General features: G+C 44.9%; 1 protein-coding gene across 2 annotated transcripts in view; it reads right to left on the bottom strand.

The window, feature by feature from the left end:
- The window catches only part of LOC102446209 (prosaposin-like), a 45,565-nt gene that overhangs the window by 13,406 nt on the left and 10,624 nt on the right, over positions 1-21,535 (bottom strand). For both annotated transcript variants that reach the window (XM_089780125.1, XM_006121497.5), the window contains exons 2-6: positions 7,584-7,717; positions 6,621-6,695; positions 4,487-4,612; positions 3,532-3,726; positions 918-1,049 (exon numbers count right to left, since the gene is read on the bottom strand). In XM_089780125.1, the coding sequence (XP_089636251.1) occupies positions 918-1,049; positions 3,532-3,726; positions 4,487-4,612; positions 6,621-6,695; positions 7,584-7,717 (662 nt within the window). The remainder of the gene's footprint in view (positions 1-917; positions 1,050-3,531; positions 3,727-4,486; positions 4,613-6,620; positions 6,696-7,583; positions 7,718-21,535) is intronic.

The raw sequence follows: 21,535 nt of genomic DNA, 5'->3' as shown, positions 1-21,535 counted from the left end.
GGGGAGTGGGGGAGATCAGAAGTGAAGTGCTGGCGTTCTGAAAATAATGTAATTTTGGGGCCTAACTTTTTAAAGACTCCCTAGAATTACCTCACCTGACTCTGGAATTAATTGTCCCTCCCCTCTGACATGTGTCCAGAATTATGGATGCTTCCCTTTTACAGCAATTATATTTTAAGAGTAGGAAGGGAGAAGGAAGAAAAAACTCTATTTACAATCATTATGAACCTAAGGGAATCAAGTGACCAGTACTAACAATGTTGACTTCTTACCAAAGGAGCTGGACACTAGCTTCCCCAGATGCTCTTGATTCCGGCCCTAACCATTTAGAACCCAAAGCCTTGTGTTTGAGAAGTTGGAACAATAAATAAAATCAAATTGCGTACCTACCCTATCAAAAATATTATTATATCTTTGTATTTCAGTAGCACTTGAAATGTGCTAGGCAGTCTCCTCACACAAAAAAACCACAACCTCTACCCCAGAGAGACCCAATCTATGAACATAAGCAAGTAGGCAGGATGGTGCAAAGGGATAACACAGTCACCGTATAGACAGTTTCTTCAAAACCCAATCAATTTTGCCTCTCCCCAGTTCACTCTCAGTCTAGCTAATGTTAGTGGGTTAACTTCTTGTCAGGATCAGAGCAGAAGTAGATGGAGGAAGGATTTGAAGAACGAGATGGTAGAGGCCATATGGACTTTCATTGGAGACACATCAGCATTTTCATTAAGGACAGATACAGCCACAAACATTCTGTGCACATGAAAGACCAGGAAAAGAGCAGCAACAGACTCTGAAAAAAGACTCCAGAGCAGAGCACGTATGGCCCCTGCCACACAAAGGGCTGTTCAGTTCTCCCTGGCCACAACTAGAAGCAGTTCAATTATCTTGGTAAAAAATCAAAATTCTGTTACCCCCTCAGCCAAGCTAGATCCCAGGTGTTCACACAGCTGCTCGGCGGTAGCAACCAAGGACTTGGTGGTTCTCACTTCTTTCTGAACATCAGTGACCAGCTGAACACAATCTTGACACAAGGGTCTTCTCTCCTGACCAAAGATAAGGGAAGAGGCAAAAATCAACACGTGGCCATAGAAGCGTGGTGCTGTCATGTCCTCATAGTAACCAAAGAAGCACTCATGGCAGGTTTGTCTTCAGCACCCTTTCTAACATAGCTAATCTTTGCAGTGCTACAAGGGGTGGGTATTAGCCCATCTCAAAAGTGAAGAAACCAAGGCAGAGTGGTTCAGTCGTTTGACCAGGAAACAGAGTGAGGCCATGCGAGTGCATTAACACTCAGCATTCCTACCCTCCACTCTTGGGCTTGCATATTTCTCTCCAGGGAACAGCCCCTTGAGAAGACAAGGAGACACACACTCTTCCCAGGCTTGCCTCTCCTCCTATTTAAATCCCACTGTTGCTTTCCTTGGGCACTTACGGGGCATGCCAGCTGAGCCCTGATATCCATCTGGAATTGTTGTGCACAGGGCGGAATCTCTTTCACACATTTTCTACCTTGCCCCTCACCCCAGTGGGAGCACGGAGAATTAGTACAGTAAAACTCCATTAGTCCGGCATCCAATGCTCTGGGACTCCTGATGGTCCGGCACTATCAGGAACCAGGAAGTGCTAGGGCAGCCAGACAGGCTTCCCCCATTCAGCTGCTGCTGAAACTGACCAGCAGCTGAATCGGGGAAGCCGGGAGCAGAGCAGCTGGGGTGCTGCCGGGTTGGTCTCGTAGCGCTGCCCCTCGGGGCTGCGGGACCAACCCGGCAGCACCCCAGCTGCTCTTGGGGATGCCCGGGGCAGAGCAGCTGGGGTGCTGTGGGGTTGGTCTCGTAGCGCCGCCCCTCAACGCTGCAGGACCAACCGGCAGCACCCCAGCTGCTCTGCCCCAGGGGTCCCCAAGTCAGCCACTGCTGAAACAGATCAGCGGACAGAGCAGCTGGGGTCCTGCCGGGTAGGTCCCGCAGCGCCGTCCTTTGGCGCTGTGGGACCAACCCGGCAGCACTCCAGCTGCTCTGCCCCAGGCATCCCCAAGAGCAGCTGGGGTGCTGCCAGGTTGGTCCCGCAGCCCCGAGGAGCAGCACTACGGGACCAACCGGGCAGTACCCCAGCTGTTCTGTCCCAGGTGTCCCCAAGAGCAGCTGGAGTGCTGCTGGGTTGGTGCCGTAGCGCCGCCCCTCGGCGCTGCGGGACCAACCCGGCAGCACCCCAGCTGCTCTATTGCAGGCATCCCCGATTCAGCTGCTGCTGAAACTGACCAGCAGCAGCTGAATCAGGGATGCCTGGGGCAGAGCCGGACTATCGTAAGGGGGGGCTATGAGGGGTCTGGGGTGGCATCCCCTCCCACCCCACTCCAGACCCCTCATAGCCCTCCCTTCTGATAGTCCGGCATATCTGATAATCCGGCACCCCCTGGGTCCTAAAGGTCCCGGATTATCGGAAGTTTACTGTACTTGCCTAGATACTATCATTTTAGATGGTGCAAATTATCATAATCCTTCAGCGAATATAATCAAATCTTTTAATATGTACAGTACAAAAGAGCTAGTAAAAGCTACAATGTAATTATACATAGAGCCCTGCATGGATACAAAATCTGTATACATATCCATACCTGAACCCACAAAAATGAGTCACAGATAGCTACTGATTTGCAGGGTTCTAGATACAAACTTTGTATCTGCATCCATATCTACCAAAATGCAGCAGATAGCCTCATCCACCTCCACGGTTGCAGAGAGCTGCAGATATAAATTGGATACCTGCGGGTTTGCAGGGCTCTAATTATGCACTATGAGTTGGCAGCTGGGACCCTGGGTGCCAGGCCTTGTGGTAGCAGGGACCCTGGACACTCAGCTACACAGCAGTCAGGATTTGGGGGGGAGTCAGGATCGGGCAGCGGGGAGTTAGTTGGGCCTCCAGGTGCCAGGCCAGCTGCAGAGCCCCAACTAAAACTTGGTGGAGCGCCAGCACCTCCTGCACCCCTGGTTTCCATGCCTATACATTTAGCTTGATCAGATTCCTAGATAATTCTTGTAGTTAAGATAAGAAATTCAGAAACGATCCAAATTATCGTATGACCAGAAATGTTAATTTTCTGTATTATTGAAACCACCTTTGTCATTGATATATTTTTAGATACCCACGGATGGGTATTTAAAAGTCTGTTTGTGGAGACGCTCATATACTCTCCTGCTGGCCACCACAAGGGAAGAGACCCCATTCATTCAAAGGACTGCTGCTCATTCTAAACCAGAATTGTAACAGAATTGCAGCCCCTGTCCGTCAGTGCAGCTCCATTGCCTTCAGTGGGGCTATGACAATGAACAGCTGCTTGGGAATTGGCCCAAACATCCCCAAGTCCAACTGGCAACTTGGAACCTGCTCTCTCACATTGTAAAGCTGTGAGTTTGTGCTCCCAAGTGACATTAGTTTGGCATGAATTACTGAGACGCACTGTGACACTGAAACAGAACACAGCAGCTGATAGAGTGAGAAACCAATTTGTCCATATTGCATCCTCACCCAGGTCTCTTGCTGGGTCTTGTCTTGGGGGTAAAGGAGAAGAGGGACATTAGCAAGGAAGGGAGACACCATTTCAGGGAAGTCCATCACAGGTATCTCATTGGACTGCAGTGGATTCTGACGCTTCGGAGCATCCTCATGATTCTCTATGGATTTGCACAAGGAGATGGCCCGGCACACAACATCAGGGTTGGACTAAAGAGAACAAAGGAAGGCCAAGTCATTGTTCTGTTGATATCCACAATCCATCCTACTCAAAGTTAGCCTTGCAGCTTGGGGAGAAGAAGGGTACAAATAAAAAAAGCAGCAGCAGCCATCCCTACTACTTAGTGCTCCTCAGAGAAGCAAAGTGTAAGTGAACAATGCAAGAGTTGCTAAGATAACCAGCAAGGAAATTGTTTACAGAGCTGAAAGATTTATTTGCAATCCATACTCTCCACTTCCATGCGCTGGAACCTGTTCCATTGTTTCACTGTAATCCTGGTGCAGTCCCATACAGACCCACTAACTTTCTTCTATCTATATGTATAGAAGTGACAACAAAAATACATGCAGCCTGCCAATCTAAGTGCTTTAGAAATTAATGGAGATGAAATGTTAAATATCATAAAATGGAAAAAGGGTGGTGCAGCATCAAATTGTGTGCAGAAATAAACATTGGAGACACTGGAAAAGTAACTTAGGTTTTAATGGTGTTATCAGTTGCTGTAAGTCAATTAGGACCCTGAATTCAAATCTTGGCAGATAAGTGAAGTATTTGTTGATTGGCTATCTATAGTTCTGGGGGGTTATTACAGAATTTAGTGTATTGGATTGGAACCTGCTTATAATGCTCTTTCAGAAGCTTATTACCACATTCTATGTATTATTGTCCTAAAGGGACAAAGATGCAGCAATTCAGCCTGCTAATTTTACATCATAAATATGTGCCATTGTTTTCCCCCTAATCAATTACCAATATTTGTTTGCTCATCTCTATGATCATTATCAAGCTAGTATCCACCATCTTCTTGCACTTCAGTGACCAGTCCTGGTAAGGCAGGCACTGGCATATCTTATCCAAGAAAGCATGGATCTTTTCCTAGGAGACAAGAGGAGAGAGGAGAGTTATGGGTTGAGTTCCCGTGCACAGTGACAAAAACATGTGTAACCCTTCCACATTCACAAGAGAGACTATGAAAAGTCTGGGCAAAAGGGACCATTATGATCATCTAGTCTGTCCTCATGCACAACGCAGGCCACAGAATCTCACCCACCCACTCCTGGAATAATCCTCTCACCTCTCTCTCAGATATTGAAGTCCTCAAATGATGGTTTGAAGACCCTAAGATACAGAGAATACTCCAGCAAGTGATCCGTGCCCCATGCTACAGAGGAAGGTGAAAAACCTTCAGGACCTCAGCCAATCTTCCCTGGAGGAAAATTCCTTCCCGACCCCAAATATGGCGATCAGCTGAACCCTGAGCATGTGGGCAAGACTCACCAGCCAGACACCCAGAAAAAAGTTCTCTATAGTAAGAGAAATCCTGAAGCTCCACACTAGGGAAAGGCAGCTTTTTAGCAGAACGCAATATGGGTGGATAAAATATTTATTTTTCCATCCCCAAATTTAAAAAAGGCAATGCCAGATCTTCTGAGAGGTGAAAGGATGCCAATGCTGGCACCTACTACCCTGTAATACAAGAGGCAGATTTTCTGCAAGACCTGTCACTGTGAGAAAGAATTCTTATAGGTTTATAGGCTTCATAAAAGGCTTTAAAGCACTCTAGCTTATAAGGGAGATCCACTATCTTTTCTGTTTCACACACACACAAATTCTAACTAGAGAAAAGAAAGGAGGCTTAAAAAAACCTGACTACATGGCTGGATTGCTTCTGACCAGATGGAAAGGTGCTTGAACCAAAGGGAAAGAAGGGGGTGGAGGGGTGCTGCGTAGCTGCTCCAGAATTCCCTTGCCACATCACATCACAGATCTTTGTAGCGTCTTCACAGACAGCATGGCACCCACCAGCTAACTACAGCTAAATGACTGCTCCAGGAGGGGCAGGGGAAGAAAGCGCACACAGCGCCAAGTGACAGAGTGTTCTGTAGAAAGTTGGGGCATATCAGAGATAAACAGCCGTGAGTCTACCCATGGGAGAGGGAAAGGGACCCATTTGCTAGAGATGCTGAAGCCCAATGTCTCCATGTGTGCTAGGATTCTCAGGCTATGTCTAGGCTATAACTTTTTTTTTGGAAAAAGGTAAGCAAAATGCACCCCACACTTTGCATACCCATTTCTGCTTTTCTTTTTTCCCTGAAAGAGGCTTTTCCAAAATTTGGCCCGTCTACACTGGGCCAAATTTCAGGAAAAAACCTTCTTTCAGAAGAGCCCTTCTTCCTCATGGAACGAGGAAGGCAGGGCTTCCTAAAGAGCATGTCTGCTCTTGCGCAAAAAAAGCAGAAGAGCAAACATGTTACCTGGACACAGCAAAGTTTTTTCAGGATATCTCCAGTATCCTGAAACCCCCCCCGCAGTCTAGACGTACCCTCCCTTATACCCATTCCCTTCTTAGAATAGTAATAGAGATGTAGCCGTGTTAGTCCTGTCTTTTGTTTCAGCAAGACCAGACTATGCAGCACTTTAAAGACTAACAAGATGGTTTATTAGGTGATGAGCTTCTCATCACCTAATAAACCATCTTGTTAAGTCTTTAAAGTGCTGCATAGTCCTGGCTTTTGTTTCATTCCCTTCTTAAGCACTTTTCTACTGCAGTGTAACCCGAGGCAGCACAGTGTAGAGAGTCCTAAATGCAGAGGAGATTCTCAACCAATATCTGCATGGAAATCCCTGACTCGCAGGTAGAGAATAATAGTGTTAAGCTACTTCCAACCACCAGGTCATTTTCAGGTTTTGTGAACATTCTGATTCCCCACCAGACAGAGGCTCTTATGGTTGCTTTCCTTTACCTCTCTGTGTGAAACTTAGGTAACAAAAGCTAGTCATGATGTTCTTCCCCTTCCTTGCCCCTCCCTGGGTCACCACGATAGTTGCAAAGGCATCTAGTGCCCAAAGCCAGGAAAGCTGCTGGGTTCTTTAAGCTACTTACATCTGTACGATTGTCCTGCAAGATCTTCCCAACCACTGACACCGCCATTTTACATGCTAAGCAAGGGACGCTTTTCTAGGAAAGAGAAAAGAGAAAACATTACTTGAGAGGGATCCACATATTAGAACGTAAAATTGCTTTTCCCTTTCTTGTCTCTGCATCATGTAATGAAGGAGGAAGCCAACAGCCAGCTTCCACATAGGCTCCAGTTTCAACCTCTGCTCTCTCAGCTCCTAAAAACCTGATCCTGGGCTCAGCTGTGTGGTGCTGCCAAAGGACCTCCTGTTCCCCTTCCCTCCACCCTGTTCCTGACTCAAATGTAAGGATGGGGCAACTGAGAATGAGATTCTCAATGATTATGTACACAGAAACCCAATACGTTTTATTGGCGAGGGCAAGTTTCCAGCACACAGCAATTGTGCAGTTAAAGAGATCTAGGCTAGTCCAACATTTAGCTTCAGTTTCTACAGAAAAGTTCCATCCATGGGAATTCTTGGGAAAATGTATAGGCATCTCTACATGCTCATAAGCCTTTGGTTTTTATTGGAAGGCCTGCAAATCTTCTAGCTTAAGTTTTACAATGGTTTAATGTGATCTCTGAAATAATGCATTTTTTCTGGCAGGTGCAAGAGCTAAACGTTCATCCCTGTAAACCTAAAAAAAAGGGTTCTCTATTGGACTAATGATAGCCTGTCATAGAAGGGAATGATCCATGCAGAAAGGGACTGAAATAGAGATGTCAGCCAATCCGTCTGTCCCTTTAATTCGTTCACACAGTGCATGGATCCTCTTGGTATCAAAGAAAGATGTAATACAAACATTTTAGAGGATAAAATCACAGAGAAGCACAATTCAGAAGTCTCATTCCTTTAAGTAGGACCTGAACTTTAGAGGGAGCTGCATGTGGAAATATAAGGGCTAGGATAGACAATAAGAAGTGGTTCAGTGGGACTACACACTCACCCCAGGAAGCTTGTTCCAAACAGTCTGCCAACAGTGTTCCACAACCCCACATTGCAAAGCAGCTTGAAAATCCTTACACCAGTTCTCAGGACCCTCCGAGCACTCTTTCTGCCATGAGAGTGGGCTCGCCGCAGCTGCCAATGAGAGAAAAAAAGTCAATTTTCAAAATGAAGGGGATTCAACCTTTGAAGAAAAGTTACCCCATATTGTTCCATATGGAGGCCTTGCCCATATGCCCCATTCTAAGACATCTATATTACATTTTAACCTGCACTGCTGCCTAAGATTTCAGGTTATTTCAGTATTTATTGTATAGGCTGCCCCAGGCTTTCTAGGTCCTGATAACCCCCCAAACCCTGATTTGTTTCCTTCTGCAATTAACAAATTAAATTATACCTCCAGCACAGAAGAAACCCCTGATTCTAGTATGCTAAAAACCATGTAACAGCCTAAAAGAATGTGGAAGAATCAAGGAGATAAAATAGATGAACTTTAGGAAAAGGATTCCAGAAACTTTAGTCCAAAGTTCCTCCAGTAGATCTCAGTCCCCCCAAGACTCCCTGCCTTCACACAAAGTATGCCTTGAAAAGGAAAGTATTAGAGTCTTTTCACTGCTACCAAAGGGCTAGCATTCCTGGCTGGTATGCGTTTCAGCACTGAACTAGCTAAATAGAGTACTAGTAGTAGAGTATTGCTTGCATTATTCAGTAACCACATTAGGTGTGTGGGTTACGTACTTCCCCTCAGTGAGGAAGCAAGGAAGCACATCCTGAGCTTCAGAGACCCAGCTGAGATCCCAGACAAGCCCCCACTTGCCATGAGGTGGATTTGAACCTGGGACCTTGGAAGCAGAGTATAGGAGCCTCTACCCTCTGAGCTAAAAGCCAGCTGGCTCAGTAGTAGAGTAATCTCTGGGACATTTCCCTCCTATTTTTCTGAGGGGGGTATGATTTTCTCATGGGGGAAGAGGAATGAAACCAATGCAGGCTAATTCATTTCAGGATGAAGCATGTACATTGCATGAGGATAACATCTGAACTGCAGTGTGAGGAATTTTGTCATTGTATAAGATACTAACTTGGGCACTTGCCTTCAGATGTTTCCCCTGTACACAGAATATTTACCTCTAAGTCCAATTGGCTAAGGAAAATTCACTTTGTCTCAAACCCACTTACTTTCCCTCCTAGTTAAAAGCCCACCACCTCTCACCCATGATTAGCACCTTAATAGGTTAGCCACACAAGGCTTCTCATTAAGATTGCATTAATATTCATTCTTCAGCAAACACCAAAAGTGTGTTCAAAATGCTGTAGTAGGATTTCTGGATCCCAAACACTGTTGCAGCAAATTAGAAATGCTATTCAAGTTTCACATTAAAATAATTTTTTCAATGAATTACATGAATAATGTGATCCAGGCGATGGTCGCGGAGTTGTTCATTTGTTAAACCATCTAGCAGACTTCATGCTCTCTAGACACTGTTGTAGTAACAATCTATAACTGTATTATAGAACTTGTTGGGGACAGATGGGAAATTTTTGCAGCCAGCTCGAGGACAGAACATTAGCAGCTTTTTGCAGCCAAGATGCAACGGGAAGCAGGTCAGGAGTGTGGAAGAAGCACATGTGCTGGAAGTTTCAGATAAGGATCAACAGAGAAACCATGAACAATTTATGTAAATTGTCATCTTTAAGCTTCCAGAAAATCACCTTCTTAGAGTGATTGATTTAGACATTCTGCAAACACAGAAGACATCACTGCATCCCGTTGTGCAAATTTTAGCCTTAATCTCACTGTATCTCAGATCAAATTATATAATGGGAACAATAACCCCTATCTCTCAGGAGTGTTATGAAGATAAAGCCATTGATGCTTGTGAAGCATTAATATACAATGATATCAAGCAATACAGAAAAGTCCATGAAGACAACAGTAATTACATATTTAGTGCACACAGGTTGGCACTGGTAAGTAACCGGTAAGTAACATATATTCTTTTATCCTCATTCAATGAACAACTGCCTCATTCTGAGCACTTTCGATCCTGGGCATAGAATGAAGCAGAGGTTCTATAGATAAATATTATATGATCATGAAGATTCTCTCATAAGGTATATACACAAGAGGGCAGAACTAATGTTCTGTAGGCAGCCACAAATCTGACAATTCCTGATTTATGTGATGGTCTTTCCAACCTTAAAAATATCCTTTTTAGTGTAGTTTAATTGCGTGAAATTTGCACATAGAACAATGTAAGTGCTCAACAGTTGAGCTTTAATAAGTAGCATAGTCTTTGATCTAGAAGGCTCCTGCTACAGGCAACGAATAAGAACTGGAAAGTCAGAAGTTGCAGTAGAATTTAGAGAATTTCACCATGTTTGTTACTGTGGTTCTCAGACTCTCCCATACTGCAAGAAGAGGAAGTGCTGGGAGGACAGAAAGCTCCTCCCATCCTGCCTCTTGTCTCTTCTGTAGTATTATTATAAATAATTGTCAAATGAACTATTCAGGTTAGCTTGTTCCTCCTCTTAGTCACATCTTGTTTTCCTTGGCCTTCTTAATATTACAACTTTAACTGTGTTGTGACTAAGAACAGGAAATAAATCCAAAACATACAAAATGAGGTTTGCTAAAGCCAGCATGGGACTGGCACATAGCAAATTCCATGTTAAATACAACAGTAACGAGAAGTCACGGAGAAAATTCCACTTGATTCAAATATATGCTAGAGCCCAATTACCAGGGTTTGGTCCACACCACAACTTCCTTGCACAAAGTGAAGAGGATAAGAGCTATTGACATATAACTTAGCCCTGACACATGCAGTAATCTATATAAGTGAGATCTAGAGGAGTTTGGCGCTATGATTACTACAATTATCCCTGCTTTATTAGACTTAATGGGAGGGACAGAACTGTGAATTTATTCCAGAATGGAGCATATGATAAGCTCTAAGTCTTCTAGGCTAGAGTGAATGACAACTAGCTTTTATGGCATCTAGTCTATTTTATTCCTTGATTTTAGAAGTGCAGCACAAGGACTCTAATCCCAATCCAATACCAGGTTTTGTAAGTATCTAATGGAGTCTTCCTGACATACTGTGGCAGTAGCTATAGCAGGAGTCCCAGTTCACCAGATCAAGCCAGGAATGGTAGATATACAAGAAATCCCATTGCACATCACTAAATAATCTGTACAGAAAGTATCATAGTCTAATGTAGGATTAAGTGGACTGTAGAGAATCAAGTTACAAATGCGAGTCCAACCATAGCCAAGAACACAACTCCCAGAATGCTACACCAAACATGCTGAGGGTTACTTCTGGTTTCAGTCTCATAGCGGCTTCATCCTCAGTCATTCATCTGCCCCAGTACCAGTGACTTTTGCCAGTTTCAGCATCTACTCTCAAAGACAGAAAGCAATCTACTTTAAAAGCCAAAAGAAAGAGTTAACTGCTGCTTAGAAATAACCCAATTCATTTAGGGCTAGTTGGAAACTTAAATACAAGTTGGGACAAAGACAAACTATTATGTTCATAAGGAAGTCAGAGTGAAACTGAGAGGAAACAAATTGAGATCAGAAGCCAATACAATCAGCTCCTGGGTTCAGCAAATTATGGAAAGTAAGAGGGGATTAACAGATAGAGGGCAACAGTCACTGGTTCACCCCACTGGAATTACTGCTAGTTTAGGGATTCCTCTGCAATATTCCCTCTTGTCTTTTCCATCTATGGGCAGAATGATCATTAATTTGCACTGAAGCACGTGTGAATGTGCACCATCAGTAGAAAAAGGAAACTAGCTGTGGGCGCTCCACTGCTGTTTGGCTGGGCAGCATTTGAAGCCCGCCTGAGCAGCTGAGCAAGCACAGAGTTTACAGGGACACTGTTTCTGTGTCCCATCTACATTTTCATAAGCAAGAAAAAATAAAACATGGTGTGAAATCCTGGCTTGACTGAAGTAAATTGGAGTTTTACCATTGATTTCATAGTGGCCAAGAACTGATTTTACTGGGGCTAGAATTTCACCCCTTGTATTTACTCTATGTTGTGCTCTGACAGGGTGCTCATTACTGTACTTAATGGGAGAGAGACAAAGACCCTGCCCTCTGAATTTACAATCCAATGAGCACAGAAAATGCACTGCATGGAGAAAACGCTTCCCACTTCTAGCTTTAATTAAAGTCACCCGCTGTGGTAGATGCCACAGAATTGAGTCTCATCTATTAAAAGTCACTGTTACTCCAGAAATCACTTTCCCAGTGTAAACCATTTCCTTGCTTATGTAGCCTACAAGAAAACCATATTGATCTACACAGCAGCCAGAAAAGCATCAAGTACCCCTTACACTCAGCTGGTCCTTTACCTCAATAAAGATGTCAACTCCCAAGCCTAGTTAGGACCTTTGGAATGTACTATTTCATGGAACTTTAACACCGTCCAGTGTTTTGCTCAACAGGAGGCATTCTTGAGTGATTTGTTCCCCATAGTAAGCATTTTCTGTCACAGAGATTATAGGCCTGCACAAGTTTATGTCATTTGCCCCACCTTGTTTTTCCAATCTCCTGTGTAGCAACGGGAGTGAAGACTGGGCACATAGCCAGGCCTTGACTGGGGAATATTATAGGTTCAAAAGACTTGCATCTTAACCCAAAGATTCAGTGAAACTAGTACTGCTTCCCAGTTCTTCGGGAATGAACATGGCACAGTCTAGAACCAAGGCTGGACATCACCCTCACTCTTAAGTGCATAGCAAAGCTCCCATTAACCGCTCCTCGTGCAACTCGGACATAGGGATTGCGTGTTCCATTTTGAACAGCTAGGATCACGGAAGTAACCCTTATAAGGCCAAATTTATCCCTGGTTTTGTTCTACTGGCTCTGATTGGCTTCCACACAGGATAAATTTGGTCTGCAACATTTAACCTGCCTCCTTAGTTATTCCTCTGGCACCAGCAACAAGAGCAACTGAAACAGCAGCACCAATGCAGAGGTAACAGGGTGTTTGGGAGGTAGCTGCAGCACTCTTTGCAGAACCCATCTCTTCACATTGTTGGGTGAAGGCCTGGAATTCAGGTCAGAACTGGTCCCAGGTCATCTCCTTTACCGCAATGTCTACAAAAAGACTTGATAATTAAGGCAGCTGGTGGACAGAGACCACTGCCCAGCATGCTGATCAGTAATGTCTCATTCCTTGGGCTCCCTCAGCTGCCTGGCTGTATCCCCTCAGTGCCTCAGATCTTATACTTATTACTTTGCTGGTAAGCTCGTTGGGACCAGGACACTTCGTTCTGTGTTTCTGCATTTCTTAATACAATGATTCCCCAGTCCGTGGCTGGCTCTCCTGGGTGTGACCACATTACAAGTAAATAAATAGCTACGCTTAGGCTGTATCTACACTGACCCCATTTTACGCAAAAAATATGCAAATGAAGTGAAGCGTGGAATATTGTCACACCTCATTTGCATAATTCATGAGGCCCTGTTTCTGCACAAAAGCCTTTTGTGCAAGAGCTGTTCTTCCTGAAAGACGTGGAAAAACGGCTCTTGCGCAAGAGGGGGTTGTTGCGCAAAAAGTGTACACAGCTCCTTTTTGCACAAAAGCCTCTTGCGCAAAAATGGAGCCTCATTAATTATGCAGATGAGGTGCAGCTATATTCCAGGTTTTGCCTCATTTGCATATTTTTTGCACAGAACGGGTAGTGTAGACATAGCCACTATGCATTGTATTCTTTCTAAAAGCCTGGGGCAGAAGACACTGAGCAGATGATTATACATTGACTTTTAAGGCGGCCATATCACATGCCCAGCCATATCTCACCAGCCGACTCTACTAGGATGGCCCACATACATTTTTGTGATGCCAGGCTACTGTGAAGTCTAATGAAGGAGTGGTGGTTTTAGTTTTCAATGTAGTTTGAAAAAAATAATAATTCTGGGGGGGTTTTTGTGAACTACAAGCAAAACCTTCAATAAATTCACGTGAAATCTTTTCCCGTGAGTCTTTGTGAGCCGTCTCCATTGCTCTAGAAGTGTTCCTAGGAATTGTGATAACAGCAAAAGATGGCCAACCCAGTGCATAGGATGACAAGTTCTTCCCCCCTCCTCCCAACACGAGTTATTTGCTTAGTGACATCCTCCTTTATGGCTCTCAGCATTCAGTTCAGAGGTGTCATTTCCCCACCAAGACATTATCGAGGTCCCCTGTTGTGAACTTTACACGGTTAACATCTATAACTAGGTCAAAAGTTGCTCAAGCCAGTGAACCTGTTGACAAACATCTCAGGCAACCAATTGTGCTATGAACACAACACATCCCTCTGTGTAGAGCAGGGTTTCCCAACCTATTGGTCGGGACCCAAATATGGGTCGCCATTACATTTGAAAAGGGCTGCCAAGTGTCTCCCCAGGTGGCTCTACCCTCCCTCCTCCCCGTTTTTCAATTGCTTTGGGTCACCAAGTCTTCCTGAATTATCAAAATGGGTCCCCATCTGGAAAATGTTGGGAAACTGTAAAGCAACCAGCAAGTTCACAGGAAATATTTAATCAAACTGAGTATCAAGTGCACAACTGCCGGTTGTTCAATGCCACCCCCATAACCCTCTCAAACATGAGGCACAGACTAAGCAATAAATGGAAACAAAAATACTTTGCAATAAATACAATGACCTTCCATAGGTCTTTAAATTAAACACGCTAAAATAATCTAAAGGTAGCATAGGCCTCCCAGCTACAGTCTCCCAATAGCTTCCTTCTCAGACACTTGCAGTTAGGACCATGCCTAGGGATTGCACAGGGTCTAGGGCAACCCCCTGCTGCAGGCCCTGCCCTGCCCATACTCCATTCCTTCCCTCAAACTCCGCCCCTGCTTCACCCCCTTTCCCAAGGCCTCTTCCCCTGAGCAATGTGGGCTGGAAAGTTATGAGGGGGGCCTGTAATGGGGCAGCAGCAGGGGTCATCCCCTCCTTCGCATACACTCACTGTGGCAGTGGGAGCCAGAGCAAACCAGCAGCCTACACCACCATGTCCTTCTGCCATTTCCAAGCCCACTGCACGTGGCTTCACCTCAGTGGGAAATGGCGCACCCTGGAGTGGGGCACTCTGCTTCCTGGAGTGCAGCGGGCTGGGAGAGAGCAGCATGGGGCAGACTGTTGGGTTGCTCTGGCTCCCACCGGCATGGTGAGTGGGGGGCGACCCCAGCTGCCTCTGTGCACCAGCCCCCCGGTAATACACTCGGACCCTATAGGCCTCATCCATAGGATGGAAGAAGTGGCAGTCCCAGGCTCCCCAAGCACTGGGCCTGGGGAGGCCACCCTGAACTATCCTGCGGAGGGATGACTCTGGCTGCAGAGTCGGAGTTAATAATTATGATCTGTTTGTTGGTCTTGCCAACCCACCCCGGGCTTTGCAGGTCCGGCTGGGTTTTCACTACTCACATTTATCTAACAGGGCCTGCTAATACCCACAGTTACCTTTATGCAGACCTATTGCCAGCATTTGGTTTGCCCAGGTTGGCCCTAGAACTGGAATTAGGAATGTTAAATTTAGTTTAATCAACTAATTGATGGGTTTTCTATCAACTAGTTGATTATTTGATAAGCAGGGAGCCACAGCAGGGTTAGCTCTAGCCCGGGAGCGAACCCTGCGGCAGCTCTGCCTTTTAAATGTATTAAGAGCCTGTCGGCTTTTAAATACATTTAAAAAGCAAAGCACATCTGGGACTAGGCATGAGTCAGGAACCAGCTGAATCCCGGCTCACGCCCAGTCCCCTGCTACTGCCTGCCAAGACGGTGCTGGGGGGAAAAACCGGCTTTTAAGCCAGCTCCTCCCAGCATCGGCTCCCCTCCTTGCTGCCTCTGATAGAGGCAGCAAGCGGGGGGAGCAACTAGTTGTGTACACCCCTAACTGGAATCATTCTGTTGATGACACACAAAGGTGAGAAAAGTTCGTCTCGCTCTGCAATAAGTGTGCTGGTAATAGATATGCTGAATCGATGGTGGATTTTTAATATGGTCACTTTTCATAGGAAACCCACAATAAAGTGACATTAACATTCTGCCATCACCTCCCCACCCCTCCGGAGTGGCCATGAATTTGCCAGAAATGCATGTTTTAGGACGTTAATTAGTTTTCAGACACTGCCTTTTGGTTTAAAAAACATGCTCCTCTTGTTTGCTCCTATAAGTCTCCCTCATTCTCTTACTGAGGGATCAGCAAGCCCTTCCATTTGTTTCTCTCTCCTGGCTGTCCCTCTTCTCTTTCATGATCCCCAGGACTACTCCTCCATTCTTGTGATAAACATCTCTGCCCTTCACTTCTCCCCACTCCATCACTTCAATCTGTTCTGCTTTTTGGATACTTCAGAGCAACCTGCCAGTGACATCCATAAGACAGAACAGAAGTGAGAAAGGGCAGAAGAAGCTGTCTCCACAGACTTGGAAAAGTAACTCTGTACATGAGGGGATAGAGGACAGATGCATTGAGTTAGGTACCCTATTGAACATGTATATTTTAAGAGCACCTACATTTGCATAGCAGACCTGCCCGGAGTCATGTAATACGAATTTCAATCCTTGCTTTAATTTTATTTGGTTCTCTTAAAAACAGCTAGCTCCTAAGGGTTGCGGTATTTATAAGTCCACCCAATTACTTTAAGGGCCATGTGGTGGAGTGTAAATAATCTTCTAGGTAGGTAGCAAATGCAATCTTTTATAAAAGACATCCACAGGAACTGTCAGGGACTGCCTATCAGATGTCGCAATACTGGACTAAACTCAGACAGGCAGGATGGTGTAGATTCCAATTAATAGCCTCAGCAAGACTCACATGTGTTAGCCCAGAGCTCTGGCTCATACTGACATGCTATTACAGGAGAAAAACAGGTTTAGCAACAAGACTCCCTTGCTGTCCTAGGTTGGAGCATACGCCCTGAGGTTTAGAGTCAGCTCCTGCCTGGTCTACTTTCAAAGAGGCTCCATGCAAACGAAGTGACAGACTCCTTCAAAAACTAATTTCTGAACAGTATTTAAAATAAGGATTTGGAAGAGTAGTTTTTAAAAGCAAGAAAACTAGCTGGTGCCAGTCCGCAAGAGCAAAGAAAGGCTGCCATATGCAGTTCCTGGTCCCTCCCCACTCCCAACTCTCATTATTCCCTCTCCCCCTATCCTTCTCAGCCATCTGTTGGCTGACATCAGGTGGGAACGGCAATGGCTTCTAAGGGAGCATGGCCCAGCTTGTCTCCAAGATGATCTGCTCCAGTCCTTGATAGATTAGGCAAGATTTTAGTTATCTGCTCCCTTAAGGAAGCATTAGAGCTGTAGCATTAAGTCCTTGAGCCATCAAAATTTCTGGGATTGATAGTTTTTCCAATTGCGTTTCCTTTAGGCAAGTGATTATACATTTGCAAACTGTATATTTCAATATCTAAAACCTACTAAAAACTAAGATTTTTGGGAGGTATGTATAGTATTTGCAAAACTTGCATCAACATTCTAGTTCAAACATTCACACTGCCTATAATCTTTTTTTTTTTTTTAACACAAATCTCAAAAGTTTCCTTACAAATAGCTGCCTCCTGCTCTTATTGTATTATTTAGCTTCTCAAAAGCTAATCAGGAGACAAAAATCCCGAACCAGAAAAAGTCCAGAGCGAGCTGGGGGAGAAAAATTTCAAATTAGCAATTAAAAAACTTCCCATTGTTTATGTTCCAAATGCTGCATTGTGGAAATTGACTTAAGATTAATTTTAACAGTGTCTAGCACCGTGGTGTCCAACCAGTCCTGAAGCAAACTAGCCACACTCAACTGGCCCAATAGCCACAAGTGGCTAGTGCGTTGGACACCATGGGCTCTGAGATAGAACTCCAAGATACTGCTGTAAATACAATTTAAATAGTTTTGACAATAATTGTAAACCACAAGCTAGAAATTCTAGCCAAAGTGTTCAAGCTTTGGATACCTAAAGTGAGGTTTCCTAAATCCACATTTGGGACTTGATCTGTACGAGGTGCTGAACATTCACAAGTCCTATAAAAGTTAGATTTGTAGTCAGTGAGCAAAATAGTCTTCCAAAAACGGGATCAGTTTCCAGGCCAGTAAGCACCTAACTTTAGTACCAATGTTGGAAAGTGTTAGAGTATAAAAGTAATGAAGATAACTAACTGCCAGTAGATTTAAAACCAGGATGAATTGCACCATAGCTTATACTGGAGCGTCAAGGGTAGGATTAAGGCTCCAGGCCAAAATTAGTAATTCAGGTTTCCCAACAGAAAACCTCCCCCACACTTTTCCTAGGAGTGCTATATTTAAGTCTCATCAACAGCGCCTTCTGCCAGGGTCTCAGCACTGGGGGAAACAAACAGGAACAATGAAAAGGTTAACAATTTCAAAATGAGTAAAAAACAAAAACAAAAACAAAAGTAGGAGGGAGAGAAAAGGACCATAGTTTGTTTTTTAAATTTGAGTTCTCACACTGGAAGAGGCAGGAGGACATACCACTGTTCAGTCTGGGGTTACAATGTTCATCTGCAAAGATGACACCCTTATTCATCTATTTCTCCATCAACTATATGGGGGAAGGGTAAAGTAGCTAATCCTTGTAGCCCATTTGTTTTCATCCTAGCCAGTCCTATGAGCTGGGTGTCAAAATCTGTCCCATGATCAAGCTGTTCTTCATAAAGACAACAAGTCCGCCCTGGCTCATCTAAGCAGCCCATGTTTTCAATATGCATTCAGTCACCTGCTCACTTTGTATTCTTAGCAGGGTTTATTTTGCCAAGAACAACTGAGGTTTCTAGCAGAGACGAAAACACTGATCTGGGTTTAGTCCTATGGTCAGAGACCAGGCCAGGTCCACACTACAGCTGAAGGTCACTTAAGGTACCCAACTCCAGCTACATAAATGTAGCTGGAATCAATGTACCTTAAGCTGAGCTTGGTGCCAACCCCACAGCAGGAGGTCGATGGAGAAACGTTCCCGTCAATGTACCTTTTCTCGCTAGGTGTAGTTCTGGTGGCAGGGGAGGAGGGGAGGCACCTTCAGCATTCAATTTAGTGGGTCTTTATGAGACCTGGTAAAAGTCGAACTCTGGAAGATCAACCGTCGCAGCGTCGCTCTTCTGAGAAGCACAGACTAGGCCTAAGAGGCTTTAAGGAACCAAGGCTACTTTGGCTTCAGTGTTATTTAGAGCAGCTCTAGAGAAGCCAGCTGAGTATCACAAGAGCACTGCACTCTACAGTCATGTCCCCTTCGCTGTAGACTGCGGTCAGGAAGAAGCTCAGAAATGGTTGTATAAGCAGCTGTAATTCCTCCGCCAGGAGAATCTTCTATCTGCCCTGCTCGGGCACTTTTCCAGCCATCTTTGCACTAGTAAAGTAGCAGCCAGAATCTGGCCTTAGATCAGGCTTTTCTTACACTTCTATGGAGTATCTATGTCTCTCTTTGGGGGAATGAGTAATTTCTAGATACAGGCCTGTCCCCAGGAATTTCTGCGGGGTGGAGGGGTGGGGGAGTGCTTTTTTACAAACGTGGACCACAATTTTTTTAAATATAAAGGAGTTCAAAATAGTCATGCAATGAGCGTGCATAAGATATGTTAATGAAAAATTTGAGTGAAAACAGGGATTGGTAAAATGATTTTGTTTTAACATACTAAAAATGTATACAGTATTAAAGGTTTTATAGAAATTACCTTCTGGGATCTTGCTGTAATATCATAAATGAAAAACATATCCCAAAATATTCCAGTCCTCGGCTTGAGAGTTTTTCAGTTAAGACTATATATAGTCTAGTAGTAATGAAATATATTTTAGATAACAGCAAACTTTTCTTCATGACAGTAAGTTCACAGCAGCATCTAAGACGTGTTCATAGTGAGTTTCCATCTTTAAGAAGAGTTTGACACTCCAGTCTTCTAGGGAACTTCTGGGCAAAGATATTGTGTGTGTGTGTGTGTGTGTGTGTGTGTATGAAATTGTAATACTTTCAGACGAATGGGGAGGGAAGCGTGCTACTCCAGCTTTCCCCCAGCCTCATCCCCTTCGCTTCTCTCACCCCTTCCCCCCGCGCTCCAATGTATGAGTGCGATATGTAGGGTGATATCCTGGTTCTATTGAGGTCAGTAGCAAAATTCCCATTGGCTTTAGGAGCTATAATTTCACTCTTACTATGTACATTTTGTGTCTTATGGTTTAGGGTTTTGAGCTGTAAATGCTGCCCTGATTGCTTCCTACCTGTCAGAAGTCTTTGACCTGGAAATGCCTTATTCACAGTGGCAAGTCTGAGCATATTTTGTAGGAAGGACTGTTACTTTCACTCCATTTGTTAGAGACACAGGCCTCTTAAATTTGGTTAACTTTAGAGCTAGTCAAAATACAAGAGACCCTTTCCGCAAAAGTGTTAGAAATATCAAATTTTTCTTTCATGAGCTATATAATGGATCCATTTTCCATGAAATTTTCTGAGATTGATTTAATTATTTTTTCTTTTAGTTGGAAACTCCATTTTTGGTGAGAAAATGCATCTGTCAAACAAAACATTGAATGTGAGTTCAGTAAAAATTATAAAATTCCCCCCAAACATTTCAGTAGTGTTGCCAATTTTGTGTTAAAAAAAATAAGTGTCACACGGGGGAAGAGAGGCTTCTATAAAACACAAAAGTTTGGTAAGCACTAGTTAATATTCTGCAAGAGGCTGAAACATGGCTTACGAGAGATACTGAAATGATCCTTATCAGTGTACAGCCCACAGGAAGCTACACAGCAGAGACATTAGGAAATTTCTCTGCAGAGCAGATCCAAATATATGGGGGCTGGGGAGTCGCAGCAACCTCCCTAGCTCTGAGGGGGTGGGGATAGTCAAGGAGAACGGAGTACAGTGGCCAAACTCACATTTGCACTCGTTTTAGTGTTGATACATTTTTTTTTTGTAGATTCTGAATACCGAGACTGTAAATTCAAAGCAACTGCCGGATACCTTGCCACTGCTGAACATTTTAATATATGTGCCTATTACCAAGCCAATGTTTCCTCTAAGCAGTGCAGCAGCACAGCCCTGCAGATACTTAATGAGCACTGCCCTGCCAGGGGCTCAGGACTCTGGCATGGAGCTGCCTGGCTAGGCGAGGGGCACTTCTCCCACAGGGGCAGCAGCAGCTCCCTGCTGAGAACAGAGCGGCAAGTCTCTCCCAGCCCATAGGGACACATCCCGTCCCTACTGCTGAGAGAGACTCGCTGTTCTGCCCTCAGCAGGGAGCTGCTGCTGCCCCTGAGGGAGAAGTGCACGGAGCCCTGAGCCACTGGCTGTAGCCCATGAACTAGCTGTGGGGATGTGTTGCCATGCAGCTTAGAGGGAGTCTTATACCGGATCTTGGAGCCTCTGACAGGTGATCGTGACTGGTTTGGCCACGTGGCTATCAAGTGCTGGCACTTCAGCTGCTCCTCTTCCCACTGCTGCATATCTCCTGCCCTTTGCCTTGGAACAGTTCCCTCAGGAGCCTCCTGCTTGCTGGGCAAGGCAGGGGAGGGGGAGAGGGAGGAGGGTGCTGATGTCAAGGTGCCCCCCTCTCCCACCTTGTATCCTATCTCCACAGAGCAGAGAGGGGGCACAACAGGGCTAGGGATAGAATAAGTTTGCTGGCTGCTTTTGGAAGTGGTGCAGTGCAGGGCTGGGTCAGGAGTGAGCCTGCCTTCGCCCCACTGCACCATCACCCAGGAGCCACTTGAGGTAAGCCGTGCCCAGTTGGAGTCCACATCCTGAACCCCTACCCAAGTCATGAACCCCCTCCTATGCCTCAAGCCCCTGCCCTAGCCCTGAGCTCCCCTGCATCCAAACACCCTCACAGAGCCTGCACCTAGAACCCCCTCCTGCAACCCAACTACCTGGCCCAGGCTCAGGTCAGATCCCTCACACTCTAAATCCCTTAACCTCAGACCAGAACCTGCACCCCAACCCTCTG

This window comes from Pelodiscus sinensis, chromosome 8 (genome assembly GCF_052426305.1).
Source record: "Pelodiscus sinensis isolate ZL-2025 chromosome 8, ASM5242630v1, whole genome shotgun sequence".
NCBI lineage: Eukaryota > Metazoa > Chordata > Testudines > Trionychidae > Pelodiscus > Pelodiscus sinensis.
Note: the sequence above shows the minus strand (reverse complement) of the source record. Positions and strands in the feature narration are given on the sequence as shown.